Source organism: Monodon monoceros, unplaced genomic scaffold (genome assembly GCF_005190385.1).
Source record: "Monodon monoceros isolate NGI ecotype Baffin Bay Population unplaced genomic scaffold, NGI_Narwhal_1 Super_Scaffold_11, whole genome shotgun sequence".
Taxonomy (NCBI): domain Eukaryota; kingdom Metazoa; phylum Chordata; class Mammalia; order Artiodactyla; family Monodontidae; genus Monodon; species Monodon monoceros.
The window spans coordinates 45,232,285-45,253,575 of record NW_021703767.1 but is presented as its reverse complement, the minus strand read 5'-3'; the positions used below and the strand labels follow the sequence as shown (position 1 = coordinate 45,253,575).

General features: G+C 35.9%; 1 protein-coding gene across 2 annotated transcripts in view; it reads right to left on the bottom strand.

Moving 5' to 3' along the window:
* Nucleotides 1-21,291, bottom strand: part of EPHA6 (EPH receptor A6) — an 852,855-nt gene that overhangs the window by 258,992 nt on the left and 572,572 nt on the right. For both annotated transcript variants that reach the window (XM_029214367.1, XM_029214368.1), the window contains 3 exons: nucleotides 21,068-21,176; nucleotides 18,263-18,333; nucleotides 14,382-14,507 (listed from right to left, as the gene is read on the bottom strand). In XM_029214367.1, the coding sequence (XP_029070200.1) occupies nucleotides 14,382-14,507; nucleotides 18,263-18,333; nucleotides 21,068-21,176 (306 nt within the window). The remainder of the gene's footprint in view (nucleotides 1-14,381; nucleotides 14,508-18,262; nucleotides 18,334-21,067; nucleotides 21,177-21,291) is intronic.

Sequence of the window (21,291 nt, the reverse complement as noted above, 5' to 3'; positions counted from 1 at the left end):
GAGGGAGGAACACTCCCAACTCATTCTATAAGGCCACCATCACCCTGATTCAAAAACCAGACAAAAATGTCACAAAGAAAGAAAACTACAGGCCAATATCACTGATGACATGGATGCAAAAATCCTCAACAAAATACTAGCAAACAGAAACTAACAGCACATTAAAAGGATTATACATGATGATCAAGTGGGGTTTATCCCAGGAATGCAAGGATTCTTTAATATACGCAAATCAATCAATGTGATACACCATGTTAACAAATTGAAGGATAAAAACCATATGATCATGCCAATAGATGCAGAAAAAGCTTTTGACAAAATTCAGCACCAATTTATGATTAAAAACCCTCCAGAAGGTAGGCATAGAGGGAACTTACCTCAACATAATAAAGGCCATATATGACAAACGAACAGCCAACATCGTTCTCAATGGGGAAAAACTGAAACCATTTCCACTAAGATCAGGAACAAGACAAGGTTGCCCACTCTCACCACTCTTATTCAACATAGTTTTGGAACTTTTAGCCACAGGATTCAGAGAAGAAAAAGATATAAAAGGAATCTAAATCAGAAAAGAAGGAGTAAAGCTGTCACTGTTTGCAGATGACATGATAGTATACAAAGAGAATCCTAAAGATGCTACCAGATAACAAAACGAGCTAATCAACGAATTTGGTAAACTAGCAGCATACAAAGTTAATGCACAGAAATCTGTTGCATTCCTACACACTAATGATGAAAAATCTGAAAGAGAAATCAAGAAACACTCTCATTTACCATTGCAAGAAAAAGAATAAAATATCTAGGAATAAACCTACCTAAGGAGACAAAAGTCCTGTATGCAGAAAACTATAAGATGCTGATGAAAGAAATTAAAGATGACACAAACGGAGAGATATACCATGTTCTTGGATTGGAAGAATCAACGTTGTGAAAATGACTCTACTACCCAAAGCAATATACAGATTCAATGCAATCCCTATTAAACTACCATTGGCATTTTTCACAGAACTAGAAGAAAAATTTCACAATTTGTATGGCAACACAAAAGACCCCAAATAGCCAAAGCAATCTTGAGAAAGAAAACGGAGCTGGAGGTATCAGTCTCCTGGACCTCAGACTATACTACAAAGCTACAGTAATCAAGACAGTATGGTTCTGGCACAAAAACAGAAATATAGATCAATGGAACAGGATAGAAAGCCCAGAGATAAATCCATGCCCCTATGGTCACCTTAATTTTTTTTGTGTGTGTGTGGTATGCGGGCCTCTCACTGTTGTGGCCTCTCCTGTTGCGAAGCACAGGCTCCAGACGTGCAGGCTCAGCGGTCATGGCTCACGGGCCCAGCTGCTCCGTGGCATGTGGGATCTTCCCAGACTGGGGCACGAACCCGTGTCCCCTGCATCGGCAGGTGGACTCTCAACCACTGTGCCACCAGGGAAGCCCGGTCACCTTATTTTTGATAAAGGAGGCAAGAATATACAATGGAGAAAAGACAGCCCCTTCAATAAGAGGTGCTGGGAAAACTGGCCAGCTACATGTAAAGAAATGAAATTAGAACACTCCCTAACACAATACACAAAAATAAACTCAAAATGGATTATAGACCTAAATGTAAGGCCAGACACTATCAAACTCTTAGAGGAAAATATTCGCAGAACACTCCATGACACAAATCACAGCAAGATCCTTTTTGACCCACCTCCTAGAGAAATGGAAATAAAAACAAAAATAAACAAATAGGACCTAATGAAATTTAAAAGCTTGGCACAGCAAAGGAAACCATAAACAAGACAAAAAGACAACCCTCAGAATGGGAGAAAACATTTGCAAATGAAGCAACTGACAAAGGATTAAAGGATTAAACTCCAAAATTTACAAGCAGCTCATGCAGCTCAATATCAAAAAACAAACAACCCAATCCAAAAATGGGAAGAAGACCTAAATAGACATTTCTCCAAAGAAGATATACAGATTGCCAACAAACACATGAAAGGATGCTCAGCATCACTAATCATTAGAGAAATGAAAATCAAAACTACAATGAGGTATCACCTCACACCAGTCAGAATGGCCATCTTCAAAAATTCTACAAACAATAAATGCTGGAGAGGGTGTGGAGAAAACGGAACCCTCTTGCACTGTTGGTGGGAATGTAAATTGATACAGCCAGTATGGAGAACAGTATGGAGGTTCCTTAAAAATCTAAAAATAGAACTACCATATGACCCAGCAATCCTGCTAGTGGGCATATACTCTAAGAAAACCGTAATTCGAAAAGAGTCATGAACCACAATGTTCATTGCAGCTCTATTTACAATAGCCAGGACATGGAAGCAACCTACATGTCCATTGACAGGTGAATGGATAAAGATGTGGTGCATATATTCAATGGAATACTACTCAGCCATAAAAAGAAACAAAATTGAGTTATTTGTAGTGAGGTGGATGGACCTAGAGTCTGTCTTACAGAGTGAAGTAAGTCAGCAAAAGAAAAACAAATGCCGTATACTAACACATTATATGGAGTCTAAGAAAAAGAAAAAAAAATGGTTCTGAAGAACGTAGGGGCAGGACAGGAATAAAGACACAGATGTAGAGAATGGACTTGAGGACAGGGGGAGGGGAAGGGTAAGCTGGGACCAAGTAAGAGCGTGGCATGGACATATATACACTACCAAATGTAAAACTGATAGCTAGTGGGAAGCAGCTGCATAGCACAGGGAGATCATCTGGGTGCTTTGTGACCACCTAGAGAGGTGGGATAAGGAGGGTGGGAGGGAGATGCAAGAGGGAGGAGATATGGGGATATATGTATATGTATAGCTGATTCACTTTGTTATAAAGCAGAAACTAACACACCATTATAAAGCAACTATACTCCAATAAAGATGGTAAAAAAAAAAGTTATCTGTAATAAAGTAGTAGTTAATAAGAGCATGGGCTTGAAACCAGAGTACTCTGTGGCTGAATATGGCTTATTATGTATAAGCTGGTTCATTTTGACCAAATAATTTAATCTAAGTCTTAATTTCCTTGTTTGTAAAATGGGCATATGTAACTCTTGTGATTTTTAGCATTGTGAGGAGTGAGAGAGATGACAAGTAAAACCTGACTCAAGCTTATAAACTTTAGTAACTCTTGCTTATTATTAATATCAAAGAGAGACTACCTTTCCTGATAGGATGAAGCAAAGGAGGAAAACATGATAGATTCTGGCAGGAACAGAGTATCAGAGGTTTCCATTTAAATAAAGAACTTCATTAGACTACATGGAAAGCCCATATGCTTCAAGTTCTAAACAATCGTTACATAACACACCTTCCTATCCTGTGTTTATTTATTCCACCATGAAAGCAATAAATGAGGGGCTAAAAATGATCATAAATTCCTGTATCAGGAACTGTTACTTTGATTTAGTTCTGAATAAAGCCCTTTGAAGTGTGAACTTGGGAGAAACTGATCATTTTAATTTTAAGATACCTAACAGCCTAGGAAAAAACCTTGTCCATAATTGTAGATGTTAAACTTCAGGGTGGCAGTTTAAAAAATTGTCTACAGATTGAGTACAAATTCATGTTCAGAGATTCTATAAAGAGTGAGGGATAGGTATCTATAAAATAAAGAATTCCAACAATGCAAACACAATTATCCTTAAAAAGAAAAAAATTAGAAAGTGTACTAAATAACTGCAGCACAGGGAGCTCTGAGCTTACTTATTATAAAGACACACAGCTAAATTGTAAGGCAGAAAAACTCAGGGATGACACTGGAAAGGACGATAATTGTACTGCCTAATCTAATTGAGATGGAGAACGACCTGGATAGTTTAGGAAAATTCAGCTGTATAAACCTGATGAAATTTAATAGGAATATTTATAAAGTGGAACTATGAGAAAACATGTAAGTTTGGATAGATAGACAATATATATGGTTTATATAGATATACATTGTGGCCATATAAATAAAATATAACCCAGCATCTTAAAGTCAATTGAACAAGTATAGAAATAGGCCTGGCTTAAAAGCAACTCATTTGAGAAAGATCACTGGGGATAAGCTGGTAGTAAACTGTCCCTATGCCATCAGTGTGTGGCAACTCTTCAAAAAGCAAATGCAAACTTAGGCTGCATTAATTGAGGCCTAGAAGGAATGGTGCTACCCTGGTTTCTGCATTGATTGGAAAATATTTGGAATATTGAGCTCAATTCTGAAAAGATTTAGAGAAAAACTCTAGTTCTCCAGAGGAAGGTTATGAGAATGATGAAGTATCCAGAAAGCATGTCAGATGGAAATGTTTGAAAGGTTTAGACAATTTAGGCAAGAAAGGAAAGATTTATGAGGTTCACATGTTGTCTTCAAATATTTGAAGGGTCATGGAGTAGTGCGGAAGAAGGCTTAGGTTTACTTTGTATAAGTTCAATTTTGCAGAACCAGTACCAGCGTGTAGTGTTTTAAGATTATATACAGGGCTATAAGGAAGCATACTGTTACAAAGATTCTCGAGTTATTGGAACTGCTCCTAAGGAAGGGAATAGTCTTCCTGGTGAGGTAGTGAACATTTTCACTGGCAGTGTTCTGATAAAGGGTGGATGGTTAATTAGACTCTACTTTATCTCATCTGCTTCTCACAACAATTATGAAATAGAAAGGTATTTTCTTTTTATTAGTTGCCCGATAAAAGCAAAAAACATTCCTCTTTTCTTTAATCATTTTACACTTTCTAAGTCATTAAAAACTAAAACTGAAAAGGCACTAACCATTACTAATAGCTAAGAAGCAGGACTAGAGTTGTATTTGCTTCAAGAAAAAGGAAAATCCTAGGCTTTGAAGAGAAATTAGGTATAATAAAGAGCGAGTGTCACCCAACTCTAAAATCTCTTGAAATTGCCCAAAATTGCTCTTCACAATCTCCACACCTCTTATTCTATCACTTCTCTCTCCCCCTGTCTAAACTGCATTTTCTTCATTTTGGCATTCCTTCTCTTTCAAATGCCATCTCCCTTATGCAATCTGATTGACTAGTTTGCAGTTATCTCCAGATTCTTTGAATTTCAGTAGTGATTTATATGTATCTTTTGCTCACTTAAGATGCTGCTTCTTTCTATTTGTCCTTTCTGTCTCCTTTCTACCTTATATACTAGACTTTCCTTAGCTTCCCTCTTGAGCCTGAGTTCCTTTTTTATTCATTTTAGTAAACCTCATAGTACCTACTCATAGTTGCTAAATAAGGAAAACATGAATATCATTCATTAGGAGTGCAAAGCAAAAATGGTCTTGGGAGACAAAATAGTAAATAAACTCGTAATATGTTATTCAAACTAGGCTTGAAAAATAATGATATTTTTTAAACCATCAGCTATATGGTGGATTGTAAAACATGACTACAAATTCCTCCCAACTCTGTATGCATGCCCCTTCGCAATGTGACTTTGTTGCTCTTCTCATCAAGAGGTAGAATCTGTTTCTTCACTTTGTTACATTTGGGCTGGCCTTGTGACTCACTTTGACCAAGATATAGTGTCAGAATTATGTTGTAGGAGTTCAGAGCCAAGGTCTAAAGAGGTCTTACAACTCTTTTTCTCATCTGCTTGAAACACTACCTTGAGATGTCTAGCCTGTGGGTGGAGGTGAAGCCATATGGAACAGAGATGAATCATCCCTGCTTAGAACCCCCTAGACCAACCACCTGACAACAACATGTTCAGTTGAGCCACCATTATGGGAGTGACCTCACGTGAGACCAAAAGACAAAACCCCCAGCTCCACCTGAGCCCAGCCCAGACTGTTCAGCCATAGAATCATGAATAAATGAAACAATTATTATTTGAAGCCATTTAGTTTGAGGATGGGTTGTAACATAGCAATAAATAACCTGGACAGGCTACAAAGACAAAAGCCTTTAGTTAAATACACAGACAATTAGACTGAGAACACAAGTATCACTACGGGAACAATCAACTAATTACCTTATGCTAGAAGAACTACAGTGTGGCATAAGCAAATCATATAATCATATAATTCACATCTTTCTGTTCACCAATGTAAGAACACACATGGTCTCTCAGGCAGCATTATTGAGTGTGTGGCACTATTAAATAATTGTAGAACATAAACAACCTTTTACTTCTTTACAAGAGAGAAATTTACAACTGTATCCAATTTTTATATGAACTTATCCCCCAAATGTATTTTTAATGAGTCTGCCATCTTTAATACATTTGTATTAAACTTAAAACTCCAAATGAACTTCAAGTTTGGAAGTTTACTATATGAGATAGGTGGACTTCAAAGATGGCCTGCAATGATCCCTGCATCCTGGTATTCATGCCCTTGTGCGATTCCCACTGTAGCCTAGACCTAGTATCATATTTATAGCCAATGCAATAAGGCAAAGTGATGTGATGTCACTTCCATGATTCGGTTACAATAGATTGTGATTTCCATCTTGCTAGCAGACTCTCTTTATGGGTTTAATGAACTAAGCTACCATGTTGGAGAGGTCCACATGGCAGGAATCTGAGAGTGTTCTCCAGCCAACTGGCAATGAGGAATTAAGGCCTTTATTGCAACAACTCTCAAACTGTACCTTGATAGAAGCCATATAAATAAGGTTGGAAGTGTATCCTTGACTATTTGAGCCTTCAGATGAGACCACAGCCCTAGCTGACACCTTGATTGCAACCTTATGAACAACCTTGCAGAAGCTAAGCCATGACTGAATTCCTGACCCATAGAAACTGAGATAGTAAATGCTCTTGCTTTAAGTTTTAGGGCAATTTGTCATGTAGCAAGAGATAACTAATATACTATGATAAGGGATAAAAACTGTTGCTGTTGATGTGTGGGTCTTCTTTTTTCTATTTTGGCTCTTAGCCTTAAGAGAATGTATCATTATTTTAATTTTTTCTTTGTATATAAGATGTATCCAGTCTTCCCCTATCTCCTTGGAGTATTTTTTGAAAATAGGTGCCAAGTTTCCTTCATTTCATCAAATATTTTAACAATATACAAATTAGAAGAAAAAGCCAAAGGGGAAAAAAGTTTGAAAATTAATCAGTCCCTTGTAAGTTATAAAAATTTTTCAAAATTACCTCATCTGTTATACAAATGCAGTACAAAATAAAATCTCAGTGTAATCTTTTCTGTAAGATTTTGTATTTCACTATGTGAATGCAAAGACTATAATAAGTTCTATAATTTTGGTCTAATTCATCAAGTAAATTATTACTATAAAGTATTTCAACTATTATAATTCACAATTGTCCTCTATAAATTTGTTCTTTTGTCTCATTTTTATATACTTTGTATATAATATGCATTCGATTTTATATTATATTGTGTTGTACTTTAAATTCCATATTAGGATTTTTGTTGATAACCAGATAGACATAGTCATTTACAATAATTATTTGGAAATAATTCTATGTCCTTACAGTCATTCATTTATTTATTCATTTGTTTATTTATTTAACAAGTATTTCTCAAACAACTACTATGATGAGGCAACTTGTAAGATTGAGAAATGTATATGTGAGATAGCAAATGTACACTAAATGGCCCCCCAAAATAAGAGGTAGTGTTGAAATGTAAGTAAAATAAAGTTAAAGTCTATTAAAATTGATAAATTAACCTAAGTTCTTAGATGTGCTAGGAATAAATTGATGACTTATTTACAACGATTTTACATTAAGATATTGAAATAAATTTCTTTTGTTAAACTTATTTCATTGTATGGCTTGTTTAAATAAAAAATAAACACATATATGATCATTATAATCTCACAAGATGTAGGAAAAATTAAGTTTTGAGTTTCTTTAATTAAAAACAAAAAGAAAAAAGAAAAGCATTTGTTGAGATGGGCATAGTTCTTCCTGTACTGACAAAAATGAAACTTCATTTTTAATTACTAATTTTCAACGAACTCTGAAAATCATAGGTATCATTCCAGTTACCTAAGCCATTAGCTTTTGAATTTTTCATCAATATGCAATATTTTAATATCTTACACCATAAAATATGTTGAGAGTTGGGCACAGAGTGTCATTCTTCTATCCATATTAACTGAATATAAAAGCTATATCTCTTTTTAACCTAATAGTCGTTTCCACCTTTTTACTGAGTGTCTATAGCATCACAGGTCCTCAATATGTGTCATCTCTAACTCTTACATGAATCCTGCAAAATAACTATTATTATTATGAATCTATTTTATAGATAAAGCAAATTTCCGAAAGACCAGTAAATTGCAGAAGGTCACTGAGTGAATTAGTAGCAAAGCTGTGCTTCAAGTCTGCATCGGTGTGCCTTCAGTCTCTGTGTTTTTAATTCATATCATAATGTCCAGGGAGAACGGACTGTGAAATAAAATTCATATTTTATGGTAAAACAAGAAAAATTTAGACAAAAATTCTTCTCTGCCTTCTGGCCTCCATTCTCCCACCACTGTGCATTGTGTATCTGCATTATCGTCCAGACCTCCCTCATGGGCAGAAATACCTGCTCAACCATAAACAGCAACATTCACCTAGCATCAACAAGACAGCTCCTTAAAAGATAACATTACTTCTTGATCTTGTAAGGGGTCACATGACCCACCATGATGATGCTTAGATCTGGATTATGTAAACTTCTCAATAATAAGTAATTTGATCTACAGCCATCTGTCTCAGAAAACTTATATAACTGTGCTTTGACTTCTATCAGGTGGAACAGTTCTCAGAGCTTTCTGAGATGCTCTTCCCAGGTTAAAATCCTCAAATTTGGCTCGAATAAAATTTTCCATTTCTTTGTTAGATTGACTGATTTAATTTTTTGTCGACAGGGTAAAGCCCATCTTTCATTACATCATTTGATTTAGAAAGCTATGGAATTCTTGAGTAAAAAGTACAAAGATCTTGCCAGAATCTGTTGTTGATCCTACTTTCAGTCTATTGGTTGGACAAAGGAGTTTCCTAGAAAAGAAAATGAATCTGACCTCTACCATAAATCCTTTAAGTTGAAAGACAAGGACAAAATTTGTATCTGATAAGATCATCTCATCTAAAGATAAAGGAAATGAGCCATAAATTCAAGTTACTCTTTGTAAAAGTAAATTGTGCAACCGCATCTGGAATACTGCCTACGTTTCTCATTGTCATGTTGCAAAAAATTATACTATACCTGGAGAAGAGGAACAAAAATAATAAAGGGATGCGAAAGTTTAAGATAACTAAAATTAATAGATTCTAAACTACAGAGAAGAGGTTGGCTGAGGGATGGCAGAGGAATTAAGAAAGACACATAAAGCAAGCATTTTGCTTTGCGCATTATCATGTGCAACTATGACCTCAAATGGGAAAGGCAATAAGGGAATCAAATATTAGGCTGAATAAATCACTGATTTGACATTCACTTTTTATATCCTTTTTGTTGTCCTTTTGACTTTCTTTTCCCTGCAGATGATTGCTGAGAAACCAACAGCTAAAAGTTCCTGACTTTTCAAGGAAGAGAAAAAATAATGGTGACAGTAAGCCAGGAGAAGACAAGGCTGATATTGGAGGTGGTAATGAGTTTTGTATAGATAAAGGGACAGAAATATGAATGATGGGGAGATATTATGCATTTCCGTTGAGACTAGGGAAAAAGGGAAGGTCAAATATAAGAAGGGTGCCCTATGGGCTTAAGAGACATAAGAACGATTTTTTTCAGTGGAATAATGTTTCAAAATTTTAGATACTCTGCAAGTTTTTCATAGAATGGTTTAGGTTCAGTACTACCCTGAACAAGAAATAGCCTTCCAATGACCTTTTTCAGCCCATGATTAAAATTTAATTTACTAGTTTTCTCATTATCTCTCAAAGTATGTGTAAAATAATGATTCTACCCTAATCTGATTTGGCTCTCTTAGCCTGGGAATTTCTGTTTTACTGTTTCTGTTTTCCTCTGGCCACAGTATTTCAATTTATCATGCAAAAAGTCAAAGGAGATAGATGATCTTTATCGTCTCCTATGCAACAGAGCTACTCACTTCATTTAAAGGGAAATGTGCATTTTCATGGAAATTCAGGCCTGTATTGATGAACTAAGAAAGATAAACTGCCACTATTAAACATAATAGTGATATACAAAAGAAAAAAGTCCTAGAAAACACATTTTAAAAAATAGTAAAATTTACACTGAAAGATAGCATATATAATTTAAGAATACACATACAGCCTAGATATTGGATAAATTAAATTTTCCAAGGATTTGTCACATAATATTTGGATGGTTATAAAGTTGAAAATCCCAGGACAAAGGTTGTGGAAGACAGGTTGAATACATCGGTCTTTGATAAGCATAGTGACTTAATATGAAAAACTAACTAGCTCAGTGCCTTTTTATAAGTAGATATTAGTCATCTAATAAACATTTTTCAGTGGACATGTTAAGAAATGTCATAGGTTAGGTGTGATATCATTTTCCATGCTCGTTTCTTTCTTTTAATGTGACTATTTTGGGGTTCATTTTTTAATAACACACTTAAGAAATAATGATTATATTATATTTCTCCCAACTGGAAACCTGGAAAGCATTCTTGACTATTTCTTTGCCAAAAAACATGGAGGCCTTGCAGATCTTTCCTCAGCAATGAATTGTGAATCTAAGCATCCTTCTCTATCGCTACTCTCAGTGCCTTAATGGGACCTGATATCTTTCATCTGACAATTATCAAGACTTGATATCTTGCCTCTCTTTCCCATCTTCCCCACAACACTCCCCCTCTGTACAGCATCCACATTTCCCCTTAAGTCCTTTAATTTACACTTCCAAGGGGAACAGGAATATCTAATGCACACAGATGATAAAGAAATGGAATTTGAGAAGAAACAATCAAATGGGTGGGGAAAAAGTAAAGAATATGATGCAACCAGAGGAAAGTATTGACAGTAAAAAGTTGGGCAAGTAAACAGTTGTGCAGTTATGTTGATGAGGTTCAGGGTGGGCTGCCCCAGAAGGTGCCACTTTGGCACGAGGAGTATTTTGAAATGTAGATAATCGAGGCCCAACAGATGCAAGGAGAGCTTTATACCACCATCTTAACTGCCTAAAACCACTTAGATAGAGGGTCTGGTCCAGGAAGAGAGCTAACATCAAAGATAATTACAAAGACTAAGAGCTAGGTGCCTAAGCTTGCAGGGGGCAGGAGGCAGGGCCTTGAGATCAAATTCGTCTGTGCCCCATTGTCTCTGTAAGGCTTGGCAAACATTTGTTTACCAAACATTTGCTCTTCCTATCCTCCTATGAATTGTCTTCCTTCCTTCTGAAACACCAAAGCCCACCCGCTTCTTCTCGGCTCAAAATGGCATATAAGCTTCAGTTGCCTGCCTGTCAGTGAGAGCCTCTCATTGTCTTTTTGGGGCTCCTGTAGTATATAATTAGATTTTTTCCTCCTGTTAATGTCTTACGCCAATTTAATTAACAGACCAGCCAAAAGACCCTAGAAGGGTAGCGGAAAGTTTTTCCTCCCTTACAATGTCATGGATGTTAGAAAACTCTATTAATTCCTTCGTTTGACTGAACAATGTTTTTTTCACACTGCTGCTGAGCTTTAGGAACATGACCTAATGGGGTTAAGTAACAATAGAGTAGTACAGGCCAGGGGCACAAAGAGGGAAGTTATATTACAATAGCTTTTTCTCATAAAGCATTTTTATTTTTATGATTTTTCTGAAGATAGTAAATGATCACTTAGCATATTGTTTGAAATAATCAAAGATGAATAATTATAAAAGGGACACTGATGTTAATCCTATACACCTATACACCTTCTGTCTTAGCCAAAAAAAATGAATCCCATTTTGACATACTAGAGTTTAGACAGAGTAGGGAGGCCGTGATATTAAAATAGTCTCTTTAATAGTTATGGTTTGCTTTGGCAATATCTGTCATACTTTTTCAGGATAAAATTATATTTTGGTTAAAAAAACCCAAACACTAAAGATAAACTGAATTTATTTGTCTTGCTAACTAAAGAATGTCACTAGCACTAGCCATCCAGCTCTATAAGGACTGAGTTATTAGCCACTGCAGCCACTGACCTTTAATACACCCTGAAAGGAGTTCAGGGCAGAAATCAGGAATGAAGGCACTCTGTGTTCTGGGAAAAGTGGCAGAACAAGTCTTCAGCTAGTTAGATATTTTCTGGAGAAAATTTTTATGAACCTGGATTCTTGTATCTTCCCATACTTAGAAAAGCACTAAAACCATTAACTAAGATACCTGTTCCTCCTCATGACTATGACTAGCTGCAACCTTCTACCGAGTTGTGAGATGTGCGCTTGGTTGTACGTATCCCACTTGCCAAATCCCCCTTTACCTCTTTGGAACAGTTTCTCAGAGCTATCTGAGAGGCTGTCTCCCAGGGAATAGTCCTCAGTAAGACAATGAATGAACTCAACTCGCAGTTTTTAAATTGTGTAGTTTTGTTTCTTTTTCAGTTGACACTTTGCACACCTCAGACACTTGATTTTTCTCTCTCAACAGATTTCAGACATTGGTGTTTAAAATATGCACAAAACTCTACAACAAGAAATACTTCTTCTGTGCCTACATGAGTATGGAACAATGCAGTATGAAAGGTCATACCATTGTTTTCTCAGGGGCCAGAGGAAGAAAGCCAAATATAAGGTGCAATGGAATTACTCAATCTCCTCTCTTTTCTATTCCTCTGCTATCTTAAGAACCCCCAAACTAAATGGATATAACGCAATCACTCTTTTCAATTATGCCTTTAATGCCTATTGACGTGCTTTATGTTCATCAGAAGAGAAGAGAGAATCTGGTTCCATTCCAGGTTCTTAATCTTTCTGATAAGACAACCTCTTTGGCTGTGAGCATCAAGATTTAAGTGTATAGGACCTTTGTGTCAGCTTTCAGAGGGAAAATAGGCCATGGAGGAGATGAGATGATCCATGGTGCATAAGGAGTGAAATGACATAAGGAAGGGCTCTCTCCAAATTTCCTGGAATTCTCAGTGTAGTGCTAGCTCTCTGTGAAATAGTCAGCTTCTTGGGTGTAGTCACCCAGCACCTTGAGTTTAGAAGTGCTCTGCTGTTTAATGCTCTGTTGTCACTGTCTTGAAATTCTTAAGTCTTTTTAACAAGGAACTCTACATTTTCATTTTGCACTGGTCCCTGTAAATTATGTAGCCAGTCTTTCTGGTGAAGAAGAGTTTTGAAAGGAAGAAAGCCTGGTGTTTGCAAAGACATGATACCCAGCTGGAATGGTATGTTCTGCTCTCTCTCTAAAGGATTACACAGATATCAGCATCTAGAGGAGGACAACACCCCCCTTCAGGATTCAGCCTTCCTTCTCTATTTAGTAGCACATTCCCCTCCCCTTTTTAGCTGCATGCATGGCTGCCCAGTCAGAAATTATATTTCCAAACTCTCTTGCATTTAAGTGTATCCACGTGATTGCATTTGGACCATTGAGATGTGAATAGACATGTTTGCAATTTCAGGTTATTGCCTTAAAGACAAAGCTGATTGTCCTAAAGGCAAAGGCAAAGAGCCCAAACTCTTTCCTTTTCCTTCTCATAGACCAAAGGGTAGATGTGCTGGTGACCAGCTTTGACCATTCAGAGGATAACATGCTAGGGGAGGGCAGAGCAAAGAGTAGAAGGAACTTGGGTCCTTTCAAGGCCTTTTGCATGAGAGCTCCTCTGCCAGCATGGATTACTCACCTTGGGTCAAGGACTTGCAAGAGGAACACATTTATATTCTGGGGTCTCTTTGTTATATTGGCTTGGCCTGTGCCCTAAGTAATGTACAGAAGAAATTCTTGGGGGCTGGTTCATAATAAATTTGTATTTATCCAGAATAATTGAATAATATAGTGTTCTGAGTATTTGAATATTCTACATACGGAAATTATTAGTTTGCATTAAAGTGATATAAAACTATATTGAACCTAATTTTATACTCAGTGAGTCTCAGAACACTGCTGGATCTTGCAGGACCTCAAGGTCATCACTGTGAATACTAATTATAGTGTATGTCTGTAGACGTTGGGTTTTAAGTAAATCTGTAATAACCTATGACAAACTCCTGAAGTTGCATTTCCAAAATAAATTCCTGAATCACTCTAGTTTCATTGTAATTTGTCTCAATACTGAAAGGATGACTACAGGATGTTAAAAATAACTTTCATGGATTTTCTCATTGTTTGGAAACTGAATTTGGGCACTTGCAATACTTTTTAAAACAATAACATCATATATACAAAATAATTTTACTTCTCATTTTAAAAAATTTTTCAGTGACTAAAACTGCTAAGACTTAAAATAGTATGCTGATAAACCAGTTACAAAACCATTAAGGAATCGTAACTTCAAAAGTGTAGACTTTATGTTTACCTGCCCCAATGACTCTCTCAATGCGTATTCTTGAGGGATCGATCTCCTTTGCAAATTCATGGACTGCTAGGGATGGGTCTTCATATGTATCTGGATCTATGTAAGTTTTAATTCCTGGGAAGTGTACTGCAACAAAATAAAAGACTGAATTAGTTCAAGGGTATTCTAGTAATCAAACATCTTGTGAATATTTGAAATGAGGAGTGACGTACTAAAGTAGTCATTCTTTTTTTTAACTGAACTATAAATGACTCACAATACTATGTTAGTTTCAGGTGTACAACATAGTGATTCGATATTTTTATACATTACAAAATGATCACCACAATAAGTCTAGTTACCACCTGCCACCATACAAAGCTTTTAAAATCTTATTGACTATGTTCCCTGTACTTTACATTACATATCCATGACTTATTTAATAACTGGAAGTTTGTACCTCTTATCTATTGGATAATTGCTTTACAATGTTGTGTTAGTTTCTGCTGTACAACAAAGTGAATCAGCCATATGCATACATATATGTGTTTTTGTTTTCTTCAGGAAAATATCCAGAATTGGAATTGTTGGATTGCATAGTAGTTCTATTTTTACTTTTTTGAGGAACCTCCACACTGTTTTTCAAAGTGGCTGTACCAATTTACATTCCTGCCAACAGTGCATGAGGGTTTCCTCTTCTCCACGTCCCTGCCAACACTTGTTCTTTGTTGTCTCTTTGATAATAACCATTCTGACATGTGTGAGGTGATACCTCATTGTGGGTTTGATTTTCATTTCCTTGATGATTAGTGATGTTGAGCATCTTTTCATGTGTCTATTGCCCATCTGTATGTCTTCTTTAGAAAAATGTCTATTTAGCTCCTCTGCCCATTTATTAATCGGGTTGTTTGTTTTTATGATGTAAGCATTCTTGTTACTTAAATTCAATTCTCTTTTCTATTTTTGTCTCCCCCCCCACTTGCCACCCCATTAAAGCTTTGAATACTTGGACTCAGAATTTTATTTACCTAATTCTCGATGTAAAATGACCTCGTAATTTCAGAGAGAGTGAGCTGACAAGTTCCATAAGACACATTTTTACTATATTTCTGTAAAACGTTTAATCAGCTCACTTAGCCACTAGTACCCATATATTTTACATTTGATCTAGCTCAGGACATGGGGGAAACAAAGCATAAACCTTCTCCCTCTCCAAAAAAAAAAAAAACAAGCCCCTTAGAGTCCCTCCTGGACCTTTGTACTCTAAGGCACTAGGTTTTCCTGAACTCATGTCCCAGTCCTGTGGTCTCTCCCCTTCCAGAAACTCTTAGGCAGTAAAGCACAGACTCCATGGCACAGTGACAGGGAGGACCACTACACTGTGGAAATGGCCCTGTCCTGTGTTCTTGTATTTGCTTCCATGGCCAAATTGCACATTGTCCTGGAAAGAACCCACTGTCTACCCTGGAGGGGAGGATAAGAATCAAAGGTCCAAATCTGGTCACTGCCCAGATGTAGTTGCTCCTCTTTCCCTGGTGGGTGCTCACAGCCCACAGGCAGGTAGGAAGATGAATAGGGGTGGCTAGAAAATTGGATGTCTGGTTGCATATTAATTTGCAACTTCTTCAGTATGTAAAGTAGTCACAGACTCCCTGTGGATATTCCTCTGTTTTGCTCACTGGTTTCTGTTTTCCACATCACGTTGCTAGCTCCTGGAGGACAGGAGATCATTTCTTATACATCTTTGCACCTTTCCAAATACCTTAGGTGTAGTTTTATAGGCAATAAACACACAGCAAACCTTTACTGAATACGAATTAGTAAGGATTAAAAGATCAACGCTAAATTTGTGGCAGAGTAAATTATATCTGGTTTTGTTGCTTCTTAGATTTTGAAAACCATACAACACCCTGAATTAAGCATTGCCTAGGTCTCCTTAGAAACATGCTCTTGCAAGAATATCTCAAAAGCAAACAAACAAAAGGCAATAAAATGAGTTTAGAGGAGGTGATGAAATGCCCATTATTAGCAATAATTTGCTTCATGAGTTCTTCTATGCCTGTTGTCTTCTTTCATTACTTTTTGCTTCCTGTCTTCTAGTACTGGATTTGAGAAGATTAGTACTTCCCAAAAGAGCTCCAGTAAATCATATTTCTCGATAGATTTGACTGATTCTGAAATGCTATGCTTTTCTTGACTTCTCAAACTCAAGAATTTGACTTTAGATTGGAGGAAACAAGAACCGATCATTTGTACCTCTAGTTCATATGCTTCAGGATATTTTTGTAACAGTAGGAGCTGTGATTTCAGATTGAATGCTAGAAGCTCAAAGGCTACTATGAGATGATTAGTAGTATCATATTGATAACATTACTTTATGCACAGGTAACAGATGCCATTTATTAACTCATACATGGTTTTAACATTTAACCATTCAATAATTTAAAGTGATATACATTCTACAGAATAAACTGATTAGTTAGTATCACTTTTTTTTTTTTTTTTTTTTACAATATATGTAGTATAGGAAAAAACAAAAACCCAAACTTAGTTTCAATTTTGAATATCTGGTTACTACTTATTCGTGTCTTCTTAAACATCTGTTTGTTATCTTTCTTCTGTTGTACCTGGCTGCCTCAGGTTATTTTCATTGCTTCTTGCTGGGCCCATCTGGTTTAGTTTATGCTAAACTGCTAGTTGGAAAACAGGTAATAAGTACCTCAGGAGCATCTTTTTCTTTTGCAGTTCAGTACTGAATTCACTGCAGTGAATCTTAGGGTTGCTCAGCTTAAGTCATTGGTCCAGGTGTCTAGATCCAGGTTTCTGCCTCTGTCTACATTACTTTCAGCTCATCCTTTGCCTGGTATCAGCTGTCTCGGCTCTCCCTTCTCTGCCAGGGCAGTGAGCCTCAAACTCTTTGTGAAAAGAACCACCTAGGAGAGCTTCCTGAAAATGTTTATGTCTTAGCCCTACCCTGGACCTTCTGAGTCTGAACTTTGGTGAGTAAGGGTGAAACATTCTAATGCAGCTTGTCCCCAGACCTCTGTCTGAGAAATCACATGAGCCTTAAAAATAGCCCTAAAGCATCCCTCTAGTTTATAATTTCCTCACTTAAATCCTTTCCGTTAGCTGGAGGGTAATATAGATCGAAAAGTCCCTTATAACTTGAGCTCAATTTGAAATAGAAGATGAGTTTAAATAGTTAAACAACTTGCCTCACATATTATCTCTATACTGTGGTTAATTAGAGAACATCCCTTTCCTGTTAATTCAGCGTCTCATGCCAGAGAATCTGTCTTGACAAAGTAGTTTGCAATTTGGAGGTGGAGGTGAAGGTGGGTGTTGGGGAGGAGATGGTGGCAATTATCAAACCAACTATAGTGGTAATTATAGCTTGCTTGGGAAGAGATCCTTCAAATGAATATAACCTTGTAGTCAGCTCAAGGATTTCATACATATTCTAAGAGTTAAAGAGCTGATTTTCTATTTTAGTGTTAATGAATTGTAAATTGATTTGTTATATGTTAAATGACAGTCCCTGTAAGAGGGAATAAGAATTCCTTAATATTTCTATGGCTAATGCTCCACTAAATAAAACCAACTAATGTTTTGGAGCCATTGTGAATGGTAAATAACTAGATATAATCAGTCATCTTGTATTTTTAGCATATTCAGTCTGTTGTGTTTTCCAGCAAGCAGAATTAGGAAAAAGGTAATATCATTTAATGAGAAGCAGGTGCAATTTCCACCAGCAAACCTAGAAACCAGATGAAAAGTCTTAATGCTGAAAGGTTGGAACTGAATTTCTTTGGCTTTCACAATTCATGGATACAAGTTTAAAATGAACTCTTGAGGTGCTGGAACAGTAGAAAATTATGGAATACTGTCACTGAACTACTTACAATGCCCATTCTGTAAGTCCTTTCTTCTCTTCTCTTCTGACTTCATTTTGGCCTTTATATACCATTGACATCTTTAAAAAAGGTAAACAGAATCTTATTTTAGTAATTATGCAGGATAAGAACCAATATTAATTAAAATACTTATCACCCATAGGCAAAAGTTATAAAGACCACTTTTAAGAACATATTTATAACATATGAAAATACTCCATAGAAGGTTTTTTTTAAATACATCAAAATTAGCCCCAGATAGGAATAAAATACTATCAAGTGGATTGACTGATCCAAAAGATAGGAAGTTTAGAAAATATTTAATAACAAGCAATAACCATCATGTCTTTCCTTACATGGTCTCTAATAGCTAGAGTCGATGAAATGCATTAAAAGTCACAATGGAAAAATTGTTTTTGATTCAGAATCTCAGAAATTTAGACAACTGTCTTCCAGTTTCAGTGCTAAACCGCATTTTTTTTTTTTTAATATTAGAAATGTGGTGGAGGCATGTTCTGTGCTTTCTCGGAAGAATCACGCTCTGAAGAACAGGCAGGTGCTTATCTCCTATGACTTCTTCAACATGAAAAATTCGGCAACATCCATATTATCTAACAGCTCATCAAGTTGCTAATTCCAAATGGCTAAACAGAACACATCTGTGGTGCACAACCCAATCTTTCAGTGTGAATTTGGTCTCAGATCCTATGACAAATTGCATATTTATTCAGAAACGTCTTACAATTTTCATAGAATAATTTCCAGTGAATGCTCCCCTAGCATAGTGCTTAAAAGATGCTCCAGAATGAATTATTTTATCTTATGTAATTGAACTTTTTTTTTCCAGTATGTAGAATGTTAAGGCAGTTTCTGATGTCATATAAATTGGCAAACATGGAAATTATACTAAATTATTTTCAACTTTCAATTTTTTTGGTTATTATTAAATCTTTTAAAAAATGGTATTCAAATTCTGCTTCAGGAATCCCAAATAAAGATAGCAGTCGAGCCCAAATCTCAGGTTTATTAGGCCAATTTTATTTAGCCTACAATGACTGTAAAGTCTTCTTTTGTCATTTTTATGTATAAAGGCAGTATTTTCTGATATTTTAATGAAATGTTTTTCTACATGTGTATGTGCTATTTAAATCACTGTTTGCTGAAATACTCTGTGAGGAAATAAGGCCTTAGCTCATGTTCTACAAATACATAAAATATAACTTAAAAATCAGAACCAATTTTGCTACATGTTGAATCACTATTAAATAAAATAGAATTTGAATCAATTTCCATTATGAACTTAGAGGCATTCTTTAAAATTGACAATAAATATGACACTGCTATTAAAATGAACTCTGAGACACTATTAATTGCAAGAGTCATGCTATGTCTATTAATACACCTGAAAATTTTAAGTGAACATAGGGGTAAATGTGCCTCTTTTACAATTAATTTCATAAGGAAGCCACCATTTCAACTTAACCACATTAGAATATCCTCGTGTTTCTTTGTTCCTTGATAAATCCTATAAAGTGGATTTGTTATAACTAAATCTGATACAGTCTTAACAGGTAGCAGTTACATTTCCTCAGGGACCCACACTTGATAAGTGTCTAAGTAATTGTCAATTTATTGATATATACTTCTAGTCTGCTGTCAAAATTTCAGATATTTTTTCATATATGCATATTCTCTATAATTCTGTAATGATTTTTAACAAAATATTGGTATGTAAGAGTTTTAAAAATGAATAAAACAAAGGGTGTTCATAGTTGCTGAACTACTGGCTCTGAAGGTAATTTCTGGGCATCATCAAATAATCAGGGTTTCCCAGCAGAGCTGGTGTACTTTAGCTGGAGTCAGTAAGGATGTGTATTGTTTCACTGGCATTCTTATTACAGTTTTAAATCATGACACTGATATTTTGCTGTATCAGGAAAACTCTCAAGGTATTTTGTGCCACTATTGATAATCTAGATGGAATATTTTCCCCTTGTAGGAGTGAAAATATGATCTGAAGACTTCACAATTTCTGACAAAAGTCTGGGCCAAATATCAAGAGCTCAATAAGAAATGACACTTATTCTTTTAAATAATTTCATACACACTTTCTTCATTCACATCTCTGCATTGTCAGTAACTGGCTCATGGAAACAATCTAATATGTTTAAAATTCAATAAAGCATTTTAATGCTTTGTGATACCAAACTGTGTAAAAATAGAAATCTAAGGTTTAGATGGATGAAGCACGTTGACCAGCTAGTTGGGATTCAAGTCTCGGTCTTTTGCTACATTAAATTTATTGTTATTTTAAATTTTCATCCATATTACTCTTAGGTGGAATAATAACTTGATTTATACAACCATTAATATAGTTCTAATATAGATCCTTTCAATATTTAATGGATAGAATAAAACATTTCTATAATATTAAGTTTATAAAGCACTTTATATATATTGTTCAGTTTCTCTGTTGAATTATATTTTTTTTCCAAGCAAAATCCCTTTAATGGTATAATTTGATTGCAGTAAAGGAAAAACCCAGACGTAACTTATTAAGTAGGATTTTATCACTCATTGTTTTCAAAGTGTTTTTATCAAGTCTTCAGTTGCTTCCATATTCAGGGAACTGTTGACAGAGAACTTGCCATGGTGGTTCTATTGCCACATAGAGTTCACTGTCAGAGTGGAATCTGCCTTGACCCCTTTTTCTCACATGTATACTTTGCTAAGTTTAAAAGCCCCTGAACGCACAGTGTATAAGAAGAATGGCTATTCACAAATCTTGGAAATACTCTGGTATAATTCAGTTACCTTCCAGTGATTAGGAAGAACAAAGTAAGAATGACGAGGAGAGTGAATCCTCCCACGGCCGCGGTGGCTATCACGAGAATCTGCCCCTGTTCCGCTGCCATGTCAGAAGCTGAAACACAGGTACAATATTAGCATTTCCCTGGGTGACGTTTCACTACCAAATTGTTTTACAACTTAGTATATGCTTGAAAATATGGTAATGCATACCAAAAAATCCCACCACA